Source organism: Gracilinanus agilis, chromosome 2 (genome assembly GCF_016433145.1).
Source record: "Gracilinanus agilis isolate LMUSP501 chromosome 2, AgileGrace, whole genome shotgun sequence".
Taxonomy (NCBI): domain Eukaryota; kingdom Metazoa; phylum Chordata; class Mammalia; order Didelphimorphia; family Didelphidae; genus Gracilinanus; species Gracilinanus agilis.
This window is the reverse complement of record NC_058131.1, coordinates 387928339-387943786: the sequence shown is the minus strand read 5'-3', so window position 1 is coordinate 387943786 and position 15448 is coordinate 387928339. Positions and strand designations below refer to the sequence as shown.

Genomic DNA, 15448 nt, shown 5'->3' with positions numbered 1-15448 from the left:
TTTTCCTTATTTGGGGAGGGTCTGGATGGTTGTTTGTTCTCCTCCTCTGTTTGCTCAGTTGTCTGGATTTTCTCTGTGTAAAAGCTGTCGAGTGTTAGAGACTTCTTTTTTTTGTTATTATTCTTTCTCTTCTGAATTTCCTGTAACTGATTAGCCATCATTAGCCCAACAGCTTCTCAGGTTTATCCTCGCGCTCAGTCCTGAGGTCTGAGTTCTAGTTTTTTCCAAGGTCAAGCCCCCTGGTGGATTCCCTTGCTTGATCCTCTGCTGGAGGTTTCTTTACAAGTCTCAGGGCACTGCTTCCACAGTCGTATACCCGTCTGCACTGGTTCCCCACTTAGGCTTTAGTTCCTGGCTGTGTCCGCCTCCACCCACGCCCACGCCTCTGCTCAGCCAGCACCCACGCCTCTGTTCAGCGGGCGCGCGCCCAGCGTCCTGCTCCCATGCGCTCAGATTTCGCGTGCGTTCTTGACTTAATGGGGTCCTAAGTCTTGCTGCTCTCAGGCACAGGTCCCGGAGCTGCCGATGACTCGATGGGTGCCCCAAACTTGCTCTATTTCTTTTTGGCTGGGTTCGGAGCTATAGGTGAGTGTGGAGGGGGTGGGGGTGGGGCGGTTGCTCAGCCTGCGATTGAGTGAGTGAGAGCCCTTTTTAGCCTGGAAATGTCTCGATTCCACGTACCTTCCACGCTGTGCCCTGTTGTGGGGTTCCTCCGTTCGTCTGGACTTGTTTTTATGTCCCCTTGAGGAGTTTTGTGTGTTTCGGTCAGGAGAGGTTAAGAGCTGCTTCTTACTCTGCCGCCATCTTAACCCGGAAGCCTGGGTTCTATGTCTTTTATCTGAAGGTCTAGCTAATTGAGAAGAGGCTCATCACCAGAAAAGGTGACCACCAGATAATCCACCATGCATTCACAGAGATCATATTTTAGGTAACATTATAGCCTAAGATATGACATTTCTCAGTTTTCTCATCTGTGAAATGGGGGGAATGTTTTCACTACATACTCCACATAGTTGTGAGGAAATTGCTTTGAAAAGTTAAGGTATTGCATAAATATGTCATTGTCATCTTTGCATTCATCATCATTTTCCAGGTGGAAATAACGATCCCTACCCTACCCACTTCACATATTTGTTTCAAGAATCAAATAAGATACTATCTAGTAAAATGCTTTAGAAAGTGCAAGATATTGTATGGACTAATGTAGTGGAAATGTCCTCATTGTATTTTTTACTACTTTCTTCTCATTAACAGATTGGTTACTGGAATGAAGATGACAAGTTTGTCCCTGCAGCCACAGATGCCCAGGCTGGTGGTGATAACTCTAGCGTCCAGAACAGAACATATATTGTTACAACCATCCTAGTGAGTACCTAAGCATAGAGCAGTCAGTCAATAGATAAGCATTTATTAAGTACCTGCTGTGTCCCAAACTTTGCAACAAGTACTGGGGATGCAAAGAAAGGCAAGAGAAAGTCTCTACTCTCAAAGAGCTCACATTCTAATGGAAGAGACACCATGCAGAAAATTATGTGCAAATAAGAAAGACAGGATAAAACAAAAGATAGTCAAACAGAGGAAATTCAATAGCATTAAAAAAGCAAATCAGGAAAAGCTTCTTGTAGAAGGTGGAAGTTTGGCTGAGAAAGAAGGTTCAAGTCTGACTATGGTTTAGATATGAATTGGGGGGTGGGGGTTAAGCTTAAGTGAAGTAGAAAAAAATACAGGACTTCCAGGAAGATCTGGGATTATTTACCACTTTGGCAACTAGCTATGTGACCTTGAACAAATTCTTTGAAAGTTCATAGGATTTAGAGCTGGAAGTGATTTTAGAAATCATTTAGTTCAACCTTCTCATATCATAGATAAGAAAATTGAGACCTGGAGAAATGGAATGACTTAACTCATATTATATGGATAGTAAATAGCAGAGCTAGCACTCCTAACCCAGAGCATCTGAGGTCACATCTAATTTTCTTTATACCACATCATCTGGACCTCAGTTTCCTTGTATATAAAATAAGAATAATGATTGCCTACCTAACTGGGTCATTGTGAGGAACAAATGAGATAAAGGACAGGAAATTACTTCATAAACCATAAAACTTTTATTGTTTAGCCCTAAAATGATTTCTCTCTCTTTCTCCCCTTTTCCAGGAAGACCCTTACGTGATGCTTAAAAAGAATGCCAATCAATTTGAGGGCAATGACCGCTATGAGGGCTATTGTGTGGAGCTAGCAGCTGAAATTGCCAAACATGTGGGTTATTCTTATCGGCTGGAGATAGTCAGTGATGGAAAATATGGTGCCCGAGACCCTGACACAAAGGCATGGAATGGCATGGTTGGGGAACTGGTCTATGGGGTAAGTTTACTGAAGAGTTGGGCAAGTTTGAAGTCAGTAGGTGAAATAAGCATTTGGATGTGGTAAACCACCCGTCTTGAAGTCGATTTATATAGATTAAAATATCCACCCTGCTACTTTCTGCTTAAAGCTTTTTATTTTCTGTGACTCTAGTTCCTCACCAGTAAAATGACAGGGAAGTGGATGATTTGATCTCTACAGTCTGTCCAACATCAACACTTTGTTCTGTATTCTAAGTTTCCCTCTGATTCTGACATTTTGCAATTTGTGTTTGCAACTCTCATCAGGAATGCTGTGAAGCAGATGTTGGAGGGAAAAGCATATTCCATTCACATCTAGATCCTGAAAGACATTTAGCAAAAAATGACCTGCTTTAAAAGAGATAAGCTGATATGTTTCTTGAGTTGAAGTGCCATTTTAATTGTCCATTTAGAGGCCATGAATGTCTTGGGACGTGAGAGTCATAGGCATACACTGGACCAGCCTACATGCAAATGAGTCAAAATAGTAATTCACATATATATTGCAATTTGATGTTTTCAGAGCACTTTGCACACCACAACCCCAGGTGGTAGCTATTGCAACTATTGCTATCCTTACTTTACGGATGAGGAAACAGATACAGAGAAAAGTGAATTAATTTGCCTGTGGCCACACAGCTAGTGGGTGTATCAGACCTCAAGATTATTGTTCTTTTCATTTCTCTTTCATGAAAATTTTCCATCAACAATTGATGATTCACTACAGTCATCAATTTGAGTTTTTTCATAGGGAACTAGGAGAGGTAAACTGAGAATAACAAGGAAGGGAAGTGTTTTGTAAAATCTTGAAATGTGAAATTGGATGTGAACTACTATGACCTCAGTTCTATGCAAGCAAAATTTGGAGAGGAGGTAGGGGAAATTCAACCTTTTCTTGAAGCAATACAATAATTCCAACAAAAGAGCAGACTTCAAGTATACTGACTAAATGGATTTCTCAAGCAGTGGACAGCATACAGGTCAGATATAGCAAAGTCCTCTACTATCCCCAGCATCTGTCAGAACTAAGCCTCACATCTGGCCGTTGTACTCATGTACGATTATAACAGAATGAAGCTGTCAGCATGGAATACAGACACATGGTCAAAGCTCTTGTTTTGAAAGCTGATATTGTAACATCTAACAGGACATCCTTCTGCGTTTCTGAGCCCTCTTGATCAAAGGCTAACAGAGAGCTGTGGAATTCCCTATGATGAAACACCCTATAGCATCAGTTCATTGTCCTTTTTTCTGTTACAGACCCCCTCTGGTAATTTAGTAAAGCCTATGATATCTTCATAGAATAATATTTTTAAATGCATAAAATATATAAGATAAACAAAAGACACAAATTATATGGAAATGCAATCACCAAAAAAAAATTTTTTAACCATTTCACAGACCCCAGGTTAAGAACCTATGCCCTTTGAGAGCCTGATTTGGGTGGTTGGCTTCTATATTTTTTAAAAGAACTAAATTCTCCTTTCTGAATAGGAACTCTGTTTCCATCAAAGAGAAAAGGAAGGTGATAGTTGAAGTTAAGAAGAACTTCTTAATAATCAGAACTTCTCTAGGGATGATAATGGACATCCTTAGAAGAGAACATTCCCATTCAATAATGAGTTTGACCAAATACCAACTGAGCTCCTTTAAAATTCTAGGATTCTAAGATTGATTCTAGGATGAATCATTATCATCTTCCTCCCATGAGACCTATTGCCAGCAATAAAAGATAGCAATGTATACAGGATCCTCAAAAGGTGAGTGAAAGCTGAATCTTAGCCTCTAGTGCCGCCATGTCCCCCCAAAATCAGAACTTACTCCAGCCCCTACAAAACATAGCAAGGAAATTGAGAGAGCCTTCTAAAATTGTTGCTGGCATCTATCCTGTGGGGACTTTTAAATATTGGAAGCCAATTTGCCTCTCTGGGTTTCTGAATTATTAGTGTGTCTGATTCTGATTCATTTACATATTGAGCCTATCTACATTTTATAGCAACTTAAATTTAATAATGAGAGCTCTCCAATTCACAAACCACTTTTTCTCCCAACAACCAACTGAAATAGGTAATACAGTCATTTTCCTTCATATTTTGTAAGACTTGTCAAAATATTTTATTCTCATTTTAAAAGTGAGGAAACTGAGGTTTAGAAAGTAATATGACTTGTCATGGTCATATAACTAATAGAAGATGGATTTCTAATTTGATTTAGGTCTTGTTTCATTGGAATGAGTTGCACAAAGGAAACAATATCACCATCAGTGATAAGTAGGGAATAGGGAAATTCCCAGTATGTTCACTTTAGCCAACCCTTTGTGATGTCTAAGTTCTGCAATCTAACCCCTATTCTGGCTTTATTTCATACAATTCTCTTTCATGAATGCTACATTTCAGCCAATGTGCACTACTAGCCATTCTCAGTACTTTCTGCTCCCATCTACATTGAGCATTCACTCAGGCTCCTCCACAGGTCTAGAATGCATTCCCTCTTCATCTCTGATCTTTAGAAACTTTTTCTTTCTTCAAAACTTTATTCAACTATCACCATCTTCATTTTTTATTTTAATTAATTTGTTTGTTACATAAAAATTCCCAGGAATCTTCTTCCTTCCCTTCCCTCCCAACACTAGAAAAGTGTTTAACAAAAAGACATTTAACAAAAAGACACACACACACACACACACACACACACACACACACACACACACACACACACAAAGCTATGGCCTAACTTGTTTCTATTTATCACTTCTTTATCTGTAGGAGGACATACACAAATATTTCTGTTTTTATATATGATGTTATCTTGGTTCTGTTCATTTCACTCTTAAAAATTTTATTTAGGTCTTCCCATATTTTTTTTAATTAACCTTCTGGTCAACTTTATGGCACAATTTGCTTAGCCATTCTCCAATTGATGGGCATCCTCTCGGTTTTCAGTTCTTTGCCACAACAAAGAGAGTGCTAGAAATATTTTAGAACCTATAAGTTCTTTTCATTTTTCCCTGGTCACCTTTAGGAAATAAACCCAATAGTGGTTTTCCGGGTCAAAAGGTTTTATAACTCTTTGGGCATAATTACAGATTTCTCTCCAAAATGATTGGATCAGTTCGTAGTTCCACTAAGTATCCCCATTTTTATTTAATTTTATTATTAGGGGACCATTTTTCCACATCTACTGCAACATTTCTCATTTTGTCTTTTTGTCATTTTAACCTATCTGATAGGTGTGAGATATCTCAGATTTATTTTGTTTGCATTTCTCTAATCAATAATGATTTAGAGCAGTGATTCCCAAAATGGGCGCTACCGCCCCCTGGTGGGTGCTGCAGCGATCAGGGGGGCTGTGATGGTCACACTTTTTTGTATTACATTCTATTCTGAGTTCAATAAATAGTTTCATAATTTCCAGGGGGTACTAAGTAATATTTTTTCTGGAAAGGGGGCGGCAGGCCAAAAAAGTTTGGGAACCACTGATTTAGAGCATCTTTTCATGTAGTTATATAGCTTTGATTATTCATCCAAAAACTGTCTACATATGTTTTGCCCACTTATTAATTAGGAATGGCTCATATTCTTATAAGTTTGGCAAAGTTCTCCATATATTTTAGATATGAGACCTCCATCCAAGAAACTGTCCATAAAAATTATTCTCATAATTTTCTGCTTTTCTTCTGTCTTAGCTACATTCATTTTATTTGTACAAACACTTCATAAAGCCTTCTCCACTACCACTGCCCCTTCTAGTTGTTGTTAGTGATCTCTTTCTCCTCAGTTGTTCTTATAGTATACTTTTTGGATTATTATATTATACCTGTCCTGGATAGAAAATATATTTCTTGAGGGAAGTGACTGTTTCATTTCCTTCTTTGTATCCTCAGCATCTACCACAATGCCTTACAAAAGGATATACTTAATCTATGTTTGTTGAATTGGACTCCTTCATAATTGTAAAATATTAAGAGAAGACATGAGGCTAGAAAGAGCATAGAAATTTAAAATGAAAAATGAGCCTAACTTTCAGTTACACAGATATTGTTTTTGCCAAATCTAATTTTTTTCATCATTCATACAAAACTGGTAAGAAGATTTATCTGGGAATCAAAAATTTTAGTTTCTAGATCTGACTCTTCCATTAGATAGGTTTTTGACCTTGGACAGGCTATATAACCTCTCTCGGAGCCCATTTTATTCATCAATGAAAAGAACTTCCACTCTGACCTCTAAGATCCTTTCCACATATTTGGTATTTCTATGTATCAAAATTGAATTGATATTTTTTATTTTCTAAATTTTATTAGCATATTTTATTTTGTACATCAACTTCATTTATAAATATATCCCTTCACTTCTCCGTTGCTTCAAGGAAAATTCCCTGTTACAAAGAATAAAAAACAAAAGAAATCAGTTTAGTAAAATTAACTAACCCTTCCATTTGGTCTAACAATATTTGCAATGTTCTGTACTCACAGTGTTCCACTTCTGCAAAAAAAGAGGGGAAAACATTTTTCATCTTTTCTTTGGTACAACTCATGGTCCTTATAATTAAATAGCATTGTTGTGAGATTTCTCTTTTTTCTTTTGTATTACTATACTCATTGTCTATATTGTTTTCCTGGTTATTCTTATTTTACTTCATGTCTTCCTGTGCTTCTCTCTGTACTTCATATTCATTATTTCTTATAGCTTATTAATATGCCATCACATTTCTATACCACAGTTTTGTTTATCCATTCTTCAGTTGATGAGCATCAACTTTATTTCCAATTCTTTATGTTTCAAAAAAAAAAAAGGCAGAAGGTTCTAGATGTCACAGAATGACTTTCTTAGACCCACTTTTCTGTAAGATAAGAAATTTCTCCTGAGATCTGTAGGGTAGGTTGTAGATTCAGATAGAGAATTTTTCATAATTTAAAGTATTCAAGAAGAATCTGGATGACCACCTATCAGGGATACTCAATAAGAAATTCCTACATGAAATGGGAAATCATACCAGATAGATTTCAGAACCCAAATCTGAGATTCTGTGAGATGTAAACAGGAAGAGGAAGACTAGGAAGGGAGGAAAGCCAAAATACAGAGACTCATGAGATTTATGTTTCCTTTTCTTCCAGAGAGCAGATGTGGCTGTGGCCCCTTTGACAATCACCTTGGTACGGGAGGAAGTCATCGACTTCTCCAAGCCTTTCATGAGTTTGGGTATCTCTATCATGATCAAGAAGCCCCAGAAGTCCAAGCCAGGAGTTTTCTCCTTCTTGGATCCACTGGCTTATGAAATTTGGATGTGTATCGTATTTGCTTACATTGGTGTGAGCGTGGTCCTCTTTCTGGTCAGTCGCTTCAGCCCCTATGAGTGGCATAGTGAAGAGTTTGAGGAAGGACGTGACCCAGCAACCAGTGACCAGTCCAATGAATTTGGGATCTTCAACAGCCTTTGGTTCTCTCTGGGAGCCTTCATGCAGCAAGGTTGTGACATTTCACCAAGGTCAGTAATCTTTTCTCCAATCTTTTACTTATCTTCACTGACACTCCCTTGATGAGTGGTCTAGGAATGATTTCCTCTCATTCAGTGTTCCAGATTGGTTTTGGTTTTGTTTTCCTTTGTTTTGCCATGTAAATTTCTCAGCTGGAACTTTCATTCAATTCCCAATTAGCCAAGAGAATTATCCACAGCAAAATTTTCATGTCTGACCCGTTGTTGGGCCACCTCCTCTTGATTACCTCAAAGAGTGCAAATGGAATATCAAGTTTCACATAAGCCAAATGTAACAAGGAAGGCAAAGCTGCAGCCAAGAAATGCATATTTTATAATTTGTATTTTTTGTACCAAAACTGCCTAAAGGAAAGGGAAATGACATAATATAGCTCTACATTCTTTACCTTATTTAATATTCCTGTGAGGCAGGAAACACAAAGGTTTGGGTTTTTTTTTTAAGTATTTGTTTTACAGATTTGAAAATGGAGATCCACAATTGGAAATGACTTCCTCAAGGTCACTCAGCAAATCAGTATCAGATCCAGGATTGAATCCCAGGTTTCTTGCCTGACTCAGTCCAGTAGTGGAAAGAATCCTGACTGTGGGTCAGGAAATCTGGGTTCAACTCCCAGCTGTTCCAACAACTCATTGTGTGACCTTGACCAAATCACTTTCCTTTTCCAGACCTCATTTATTCAATAGTAATAACTAGTATTTATATAGTGCTTGAATATTTGCAGAGCCCTTATCTGTTAACTTCATTTGATCTTTACAACAATCCAATGAGGAAGTTGCCATTATTATTCCTTATTTTACAGATGAGGAAAGTGAAGCTGGGAGCACAGCTATAAGTGTCTGGGGCAGGTTTTAAATTCAGATCTTCCTGATTCAAAGCCAGGTATTCTGTCCATTACATTATCTATCTGCCTTTCAAATGAGGGAATGAGACTCTAAGTAATCTCTTAAGGTCCCTTCCAGCCTCACATCTTTGTTCTGAAGCCTGAAGATATTGAGGAAAGAGAACTGCTTTTAAAGTCAGAAGACCTGCTTCTAATCACACTGCCAATTAATTGTGGTGTGACCTTGGGAAAGTCATTAAACATCTCTAGACATTAGCATCTTCAAGAGTAAAATAATTGGAGATGGGACTTGATGACCTCTTAGACACTGACTTCATGGATAGAATAGTACACCTGGAACTAGGGGGACCAGGATTCAAATCCTGCCTTTGAGGGTGTGAGGGGAAGTGGTTGGCCTTGATGGCCTCTGAGATTCCATTCTGCTCTAGATTTATTATTTTTTGGTCTTTCTAGCTCCTTACTTATAACACTATGATCTAATAATTCCATGGTACCAGACCTCATCCGAGTTTAATGTAGAACATTAGACCATCACTGTAGAACATTTTCCTATATTAAAAGACATCTTTCAGGTTTACCATTAGACAACAAATGCAGAGATATTGCATCAAGAGGGTCCCATGAAAACCTGAACTTCACTCTGCCTATAAACATGTTAAACAATGCCAACTCTATCAAATTCATATTTTCAAGGTGCCAAGAGAAAAAGGGGGAAAAAGCTATAAATTTTCTGAACCTCTGCCTACTCTAATTTTGGAGAACCTCTCCCTCAATTAAACTGTTCAAGCCTTGAACTTTCAAAGCAAGCCAAGTAGAAAGCAATTTGATTTCTCCTTTGCTGCTGGCCAGAACTGCTGACTGAAATGTGGAGAACAATGCTTTCAGATTCTTATTCAGGAATGCTTTTATCCTTTTCTACCACACTTATTTTAATACCTCCAGTTGCTTCTGAAAGTTCTACCATCCTCCCTTTTGTAAGAAGTGTCTGTGAAGTGACTCAAAATAATAGCTCAGGTTTGGGGTTCCATCCATTTGTATCCAAGGATTAAACTTGAAGCATAAATAAGAATTTAGTTTGAAAATCTGGTGGGACTGTTTGTCTGAATCTGCTGCCTACAATCTGTGTTACAGGGACCCCATCAAGTAGAGAGCAAGCAGTTGCAGCTATTATCATAGGAACTGAGAACTAACTCGGCTCCCTCCCTCCCAGCTAGTAAAACATTCATATCCCCATTTTACTGATGATATGGCTGAGAGCCATAGAGATTCAAATGTTCAGCATCACTTAACTAGTGAGTAGAGGAACCAAAATTTTTCCCCACTTTACTATACTGCCTCTTTACAAGCACCATCTATCTGATTCCTGTTGGCGTGCATTTTCAAGATGATATAGGTAGACAGAGAGATATAGAAAAGAAGTGAGAAAAAGAGTTGTGGGAAAAAGAAAGGCAGGGAGGGAGAAGGAAGGAAGAAAGAGGAAGAAAGGGGAAGAGAAGGAAAGAAAGGGAGGATGTAGACACTAAACGACCACACCAATGTAACTATCAATAATATATAAATAAGTCTTGATTGATCACACGTGTTAAAACCAGTGGAAATGAATGTTGGATATGGGGGGGGGTGAAGGGGGATGAAGGGGGAAGTAAAAACAGGAATCATGTAACCATGGAAAATGTTTATAAAAAAAAATATTTTTAAAAAGAGGAGAAAGAGAGAGGAAGGAAGGAAGGAGGGAGGGAAGAAAGGAAGGAAGGAAGGAGGGAGGGAGGGAAGGAAGGAAGGAAGGAAGAAACTTTATTATGTGCTTACTACTAATATAAGCAAAAAAGATGATCCTTTCCTTCAAAGAGTATACATTTAATTAGAGAAGAAAAATACTTGAAGAGGTTGAAAAGAAAAAAAATTATATGAACATGACTACGAAGCAATATAGATAGAGACTGAGAAGGGAATTTTATCAAGGAAAGTTGATTTCTATAAATGACAGGTAAAGTAATCTCAACATCTCTTTCCCTGACTCATTCAGTTTCGATTTACCTATAGACATCTGATATCCTTTTAATTAACCCCTCTGGGTCCAGGGCTACTCAGACCTGGTAGGTGGTGTAAAACAAGGTGGAAAGTAAGCTGTGTATGCTATTGGATCAAACCTTGACCACCTCTTATGAGTGGTGTTCTTCCTGTCTCTTCAGCCTCCTGAACTCATCATTGCTTTATCCTGATAAGATAGGTACATGGCCCTTCATGAATTTGTATGTTTCTAAGAAACAAAAAGCCTTATAATTTCAAGTCTTTTGCACTATTCCCACATCACCAACCTCTGTGCATCACCATTCCAGTCACAATCATGACAAAGAGAATAAGAGACTCCCTTTACATGTCTCTGTCTCTGTCTCTGTCCCTGTCTCTCTCTCATTGTCTCTCTATTTGTCTCTCTCATTATCTCTCTCCCATTTTTTCTTTTTTTCATGTTTTCCATTGTATACTTCTTAAAGCCTCATGGTTGCTATGGAATTTATGTGTGAATACAGAGTTCAGTCTGTCTTTGATATCAGAACAGGGTTTCCTCATCAGCTTGTTCTATGGCAACTCACCTAACTTGCCCTGATAAGTTCACTGTTGCACAGAGGTGGGGCATCTGCTTTCAGGTGTTCCAGAAGGCCCACTACCTCCCCTGTGCAGGATTTTATCTCACTGGGAGTAACTAACTTTAGCAGGTAAAGACAGTTCTTCTACATTTTAGAATATTTCTAAAATGAACAAAGTTCTGCAAGTTGAAGTAATGATTTCTCCTAGTTCCTTGACTACACCCCTCTGGTCTATAAAAAACTTAAACTGCCCTGAGTTATATTAGCTCTCAAGAGCATGTGGCAACAGCCTAGAAAGCACAAAAGAGAGGGAAAAGTGAGCTTAAATGGCTCATCTTTAGGCTCCCAGTTCATGGGAAATTAGTCTGTAAATGAAAAGAAGAGCCATAATAACAAGTTGCTGTTTCTTTATGTTCACAAAATGCCTTATATCCTTCACCTTATTTGATCTTCAAAACAACCCTGTGAGGCAAATAGTACAGTTATTGCTGTGCATGCTTTACAGATAAGAAATTGGAGGTCCATTTTTCCCCAAGGGGAAGTGACTCTTTCAAGGTCACTGAGCATGTCTGTGTCGGAGCCAGTATTGGAACCCAGGTGTTTTGACTGACTCAGTCCAACATTCTTTCCATTAAATCTTGCAGACTCTATTCTTTAGCATGCCACAAAATCATCAAGAAACTCTCTAACCCACTGTACATCAATTTTATTGGCCATGAGGTATCATCTGCACACCGTCTGGATCCACAGTTGGCTGAATATAAAGTCCCACAATTCAGATGCTACTGGCTGAGTACTTGGGGAATTGACAGCTGCAGCTGCTGCCTGCTGATTTATCTCCAGAACAGCATGCAGAAGCAGCTAGCCCATGTTAGGGATGGACACTCAATTGCTTCATTGGAAATTTGGAGGCATATTCATCTGGTTTTTATCTTCTTTTAAATTTATTGAATTCTACATTGGTACCTGTTATCAGGGTGGGAGGTTGGGGGTGGGAAAAGGAAAGGGGTTTTCTCTTTTGTTTGCTCTATAGAAGATATAGAAATTAGTGAGAACTATTCAGTTGATGAATCTAAAATATTTCTGGGTTTCTACTCTGCCCTGTGTCAGCTGCTTAGAGGCAAGAGGGAAAGAAAGAAAGAAATACTATGAGAGGTCCCTATTCAAGGAGCTTACAGTTTTTGAGAGCTCTTTCCTACTTCCCTCATTCCTGTTGTCAGGGTTTGCATAGAAAAGTCTTTTGAATCAAGGGGCCTGGGTCTTAATCCTAGCTATGATAATTAGTAGTGATGGGGAAATAGGTAAACCATTGCATCCTTTGGTCTCAGTTTACTCATCTGTAAAAAATGAATGTTTGACTACATGATTCCTAAGACTCCTTCAAATTCTAACCCTATGATTTAGGAGCAGCTAAGCAGTTATTTATCTGAATTGGACCTAGAGTCAGGAAGACCTGAGTTTAAATCCTACCTTAGACACTTACTGTGTGACCCTGGGTGAATCTCTTAACCTCTGTCTTCCTCAACTTCTTCTTTTGTAAAATGAAGCTAATAGCATCTACTTTCCATAGCCTCTAGTGCTTCTGGCACTAACTTGCTAGCAACTTTGAAGAAGTTGTTTCCCCATAGGAAAAAAAATGGAACTCCAATTTCTTATCTGTAAAACATGTACAGTAATACCTCCACTTCTTGCCCCACAGGGCTGTTTTGAAGATCAAATAAGGTGAAGGATTTGTGAACATAAACATTTTGTGAAAATAAAGAAATGGTAACTTGTCATTTTGGTTCCTCTATCCATTTGAAGATTAAGTATGATGAGAACCAAATGAGGTCATATTTTAAAACACTTAGCACAATGCCTGGCACATAGTAGGCACTGAATAAATACTTTTATCTCTTCCCTTCCTTTCTCTTTCCTCTCCTCCTGATCAGTGGCTCACCATTATCTAACATAAAATACAAATTACTCAGCCTGATACTTAAAGCCCTTTGTTATGCAAGCCCATCTTTTCAACTTTATCTTCCATTTCTCCCCTACATGTATCCCACCCTTCAGCCAACTTGGACTACTTTCCATTTCTTCAAAATGCCATAAACTTTCCTGCTCATATTCTTTTGCTCATGATTTTTTCTCCACTGAAAGGACCTCTTTGTCCTCTCTGTTGTTTTTATTGCCACACTCTGAGTTTCCAATTCCTACTCATCCTTTAAGGTATGAACTCAAGTACCACCTCCTCTGGGAAGGCTTCCCTAATCACTCCCATGCTAGAAGTAAACACTCTTGATATTGAGTGACTTTCTATACAAGTCTCACTTGTGCATTCTCCACATTCTGTGTTAACTGTGTGTATTAGCTCGTGATAATCCAGGAGTTTCGTGAAGAATGTGTTCCCATCTATCTAGTGCTTCACATAGAACCTTGGGGAAACAAAAGGCTTAGTTAGACCTGTACTAGGGGTAGCATGAGCTAGGACAGAAAGACTAGACAGGAAATCAGATTTGGATTCTTGTCCTAGATTTGTCTCCAATTTGCCATATGATCTTAGGTAAATTATTTCCTTTTTCTGGGCTTCAGTTTCCTCTTCTGTAAAATGTGGCAGTCAGATTAGAGGACTGCCAAGGCCCTTTCTAGTTCTGGTATTCTGTGTTTTAGGAATCTTTCCAGCTCTGACACTCTATGTTCTAAGGACCTTTCTACCTCCAATATTCAATGTTCTAACAGTCCTTCTGTCACTGAAATGTGATGGTCTGTAACCCCTTCTGGTTATGAAACTCCATGAATCTATATTCTCTAGATCCTCCCTGTCACTTCTGATATCTCTGGACATAATTCCTGCCTTCTAGAACCATAGAATCAGCAAGAATCACTGCTTAGGTGAATTCCTAGTCATGGCAGCTCCTGACTACTTCTTTCCAATGGTCTCCCACATTGCTACATGGCATATGATGTTTCAGTAACTGAAGAACGCCTTGTGCTGGTAAATTGTCTGGTGTTGGAAATTCTGATTAGCACCTTCATAGATACTTTGGAGAGTTATTACCGAATGATATCTCTTTTTAAAAAGAGTTATTTTTCAGTAGTAAATTGAGCATATTGAGAGCCTAGCAAGTATCTGAATGAAAAGAATATTTTGAAACCTAAACAGATGGCTTCATAACTAAGACCATTGAAATATCTATGTAATTTTGGACAAGTCATTCCCTCTCTATGCAACTCAGTTACTGCTCTATAAAAATGAAGAGGTAGAAAGAAGCACCATTGCATAGAAAATAGAGAGCTAGCTTTGGAGTCAGGGAGGTCTGAGTTCAAGTCCTATCTTTGACACATTCTGGCTGAATGAGTAATCCTAGGTCCTGAAAGAGAGATTGGGATTTGTACATTTCTTAGCTGTAAAATAACTCTTACACCAATCACCAGGTATATAGATTTCAGCATTTGACAGAATATAAGCAACCTTGCACTCCATTCTAATCCCAGGAGAGACATGAAAGTAGATAAAAAGTAGTACAAGATGTAGATGCATTCATGTTTCGCCTCAGAAAACCCTTCTTATAGTACAAATATCAAATAGAGTAGAAGAGGTCACTTTTGTATGGCTTTATAGGCACATACTCTTTTCCCTTATGCCAAATGTCGCCACATTTTCTAAATTGTTTGCTTCATAGAAGGCTGCATCACAAAATAATCAGAGTTAGCAGCTTTGAGACACAATGCATTTCAGACCTGCATGGGGATTTAAAGCTAGAAAAAATGGAATTGGAAAGAAAAGCATTTCCATTTCTTTTATATAACTAAGCATAGAGTTGGAATAGAATGTAGGTTTTAACTCTTCTTTCAAAGAGCACTAGCCTGGCAATCAGGAAACCTGAGTTCTTGTTACCTCCCTGAATATCTGTATAAAACTGTATAAAACATTTCATTTCTCTGGACCTCATATTCATCTTCTATAAAATGAGCAGGATTCATAGGGTCTATAAGTCCCTTTTCATTTTTCATCTCTAATTTTTCTCTGTTTTGATGTCTCTTTCAACTCTAATGTTCTGTTTTCTGTATTTTAAGGTTTCTTCCTAAGGTTTGATGGATTCCTGAAATGGATAGGAGACTGGAATAGATATCCTACTGGGAAAAGAGTTCAAAT

At 38.3% G+C, this 15448-nt stretch overlaps 1 protein-coding gene across 4 annotated transcripts in view; it reads left to right on the top strand.

Moving 5' to 3' along the window:
* GRIA1 (glutamate ionotropic receptor AMPA type subunit 1) overlaps nucleotides 1–15448 on the top strand; it is a 344210-nt gene that overhangs the window by 225849 nt on the left and 102913 nt on the right. For all 4 annotated transcript variants that reach the window (XM_044661775.1, XM_044661774.1, XM_044661773.1 and 1 more), the window contains 3 exons: nucleotides 1255–1365; nucleotides 2158–2364; nucleotides 7501–7871. In XM_044661775.1, coding sequence (XP_044517710.1) covers nucleotides 1255–1365; nucleotides 2158–2364; nucleotides 7501–7871 — 689 coding nt within the window. The remainder of the gene's footprint in view (nucleotides 1–1254; nucleotides 1366–2157; nucleotides 2365–7500; nucleotides 7872–15448) is intronic.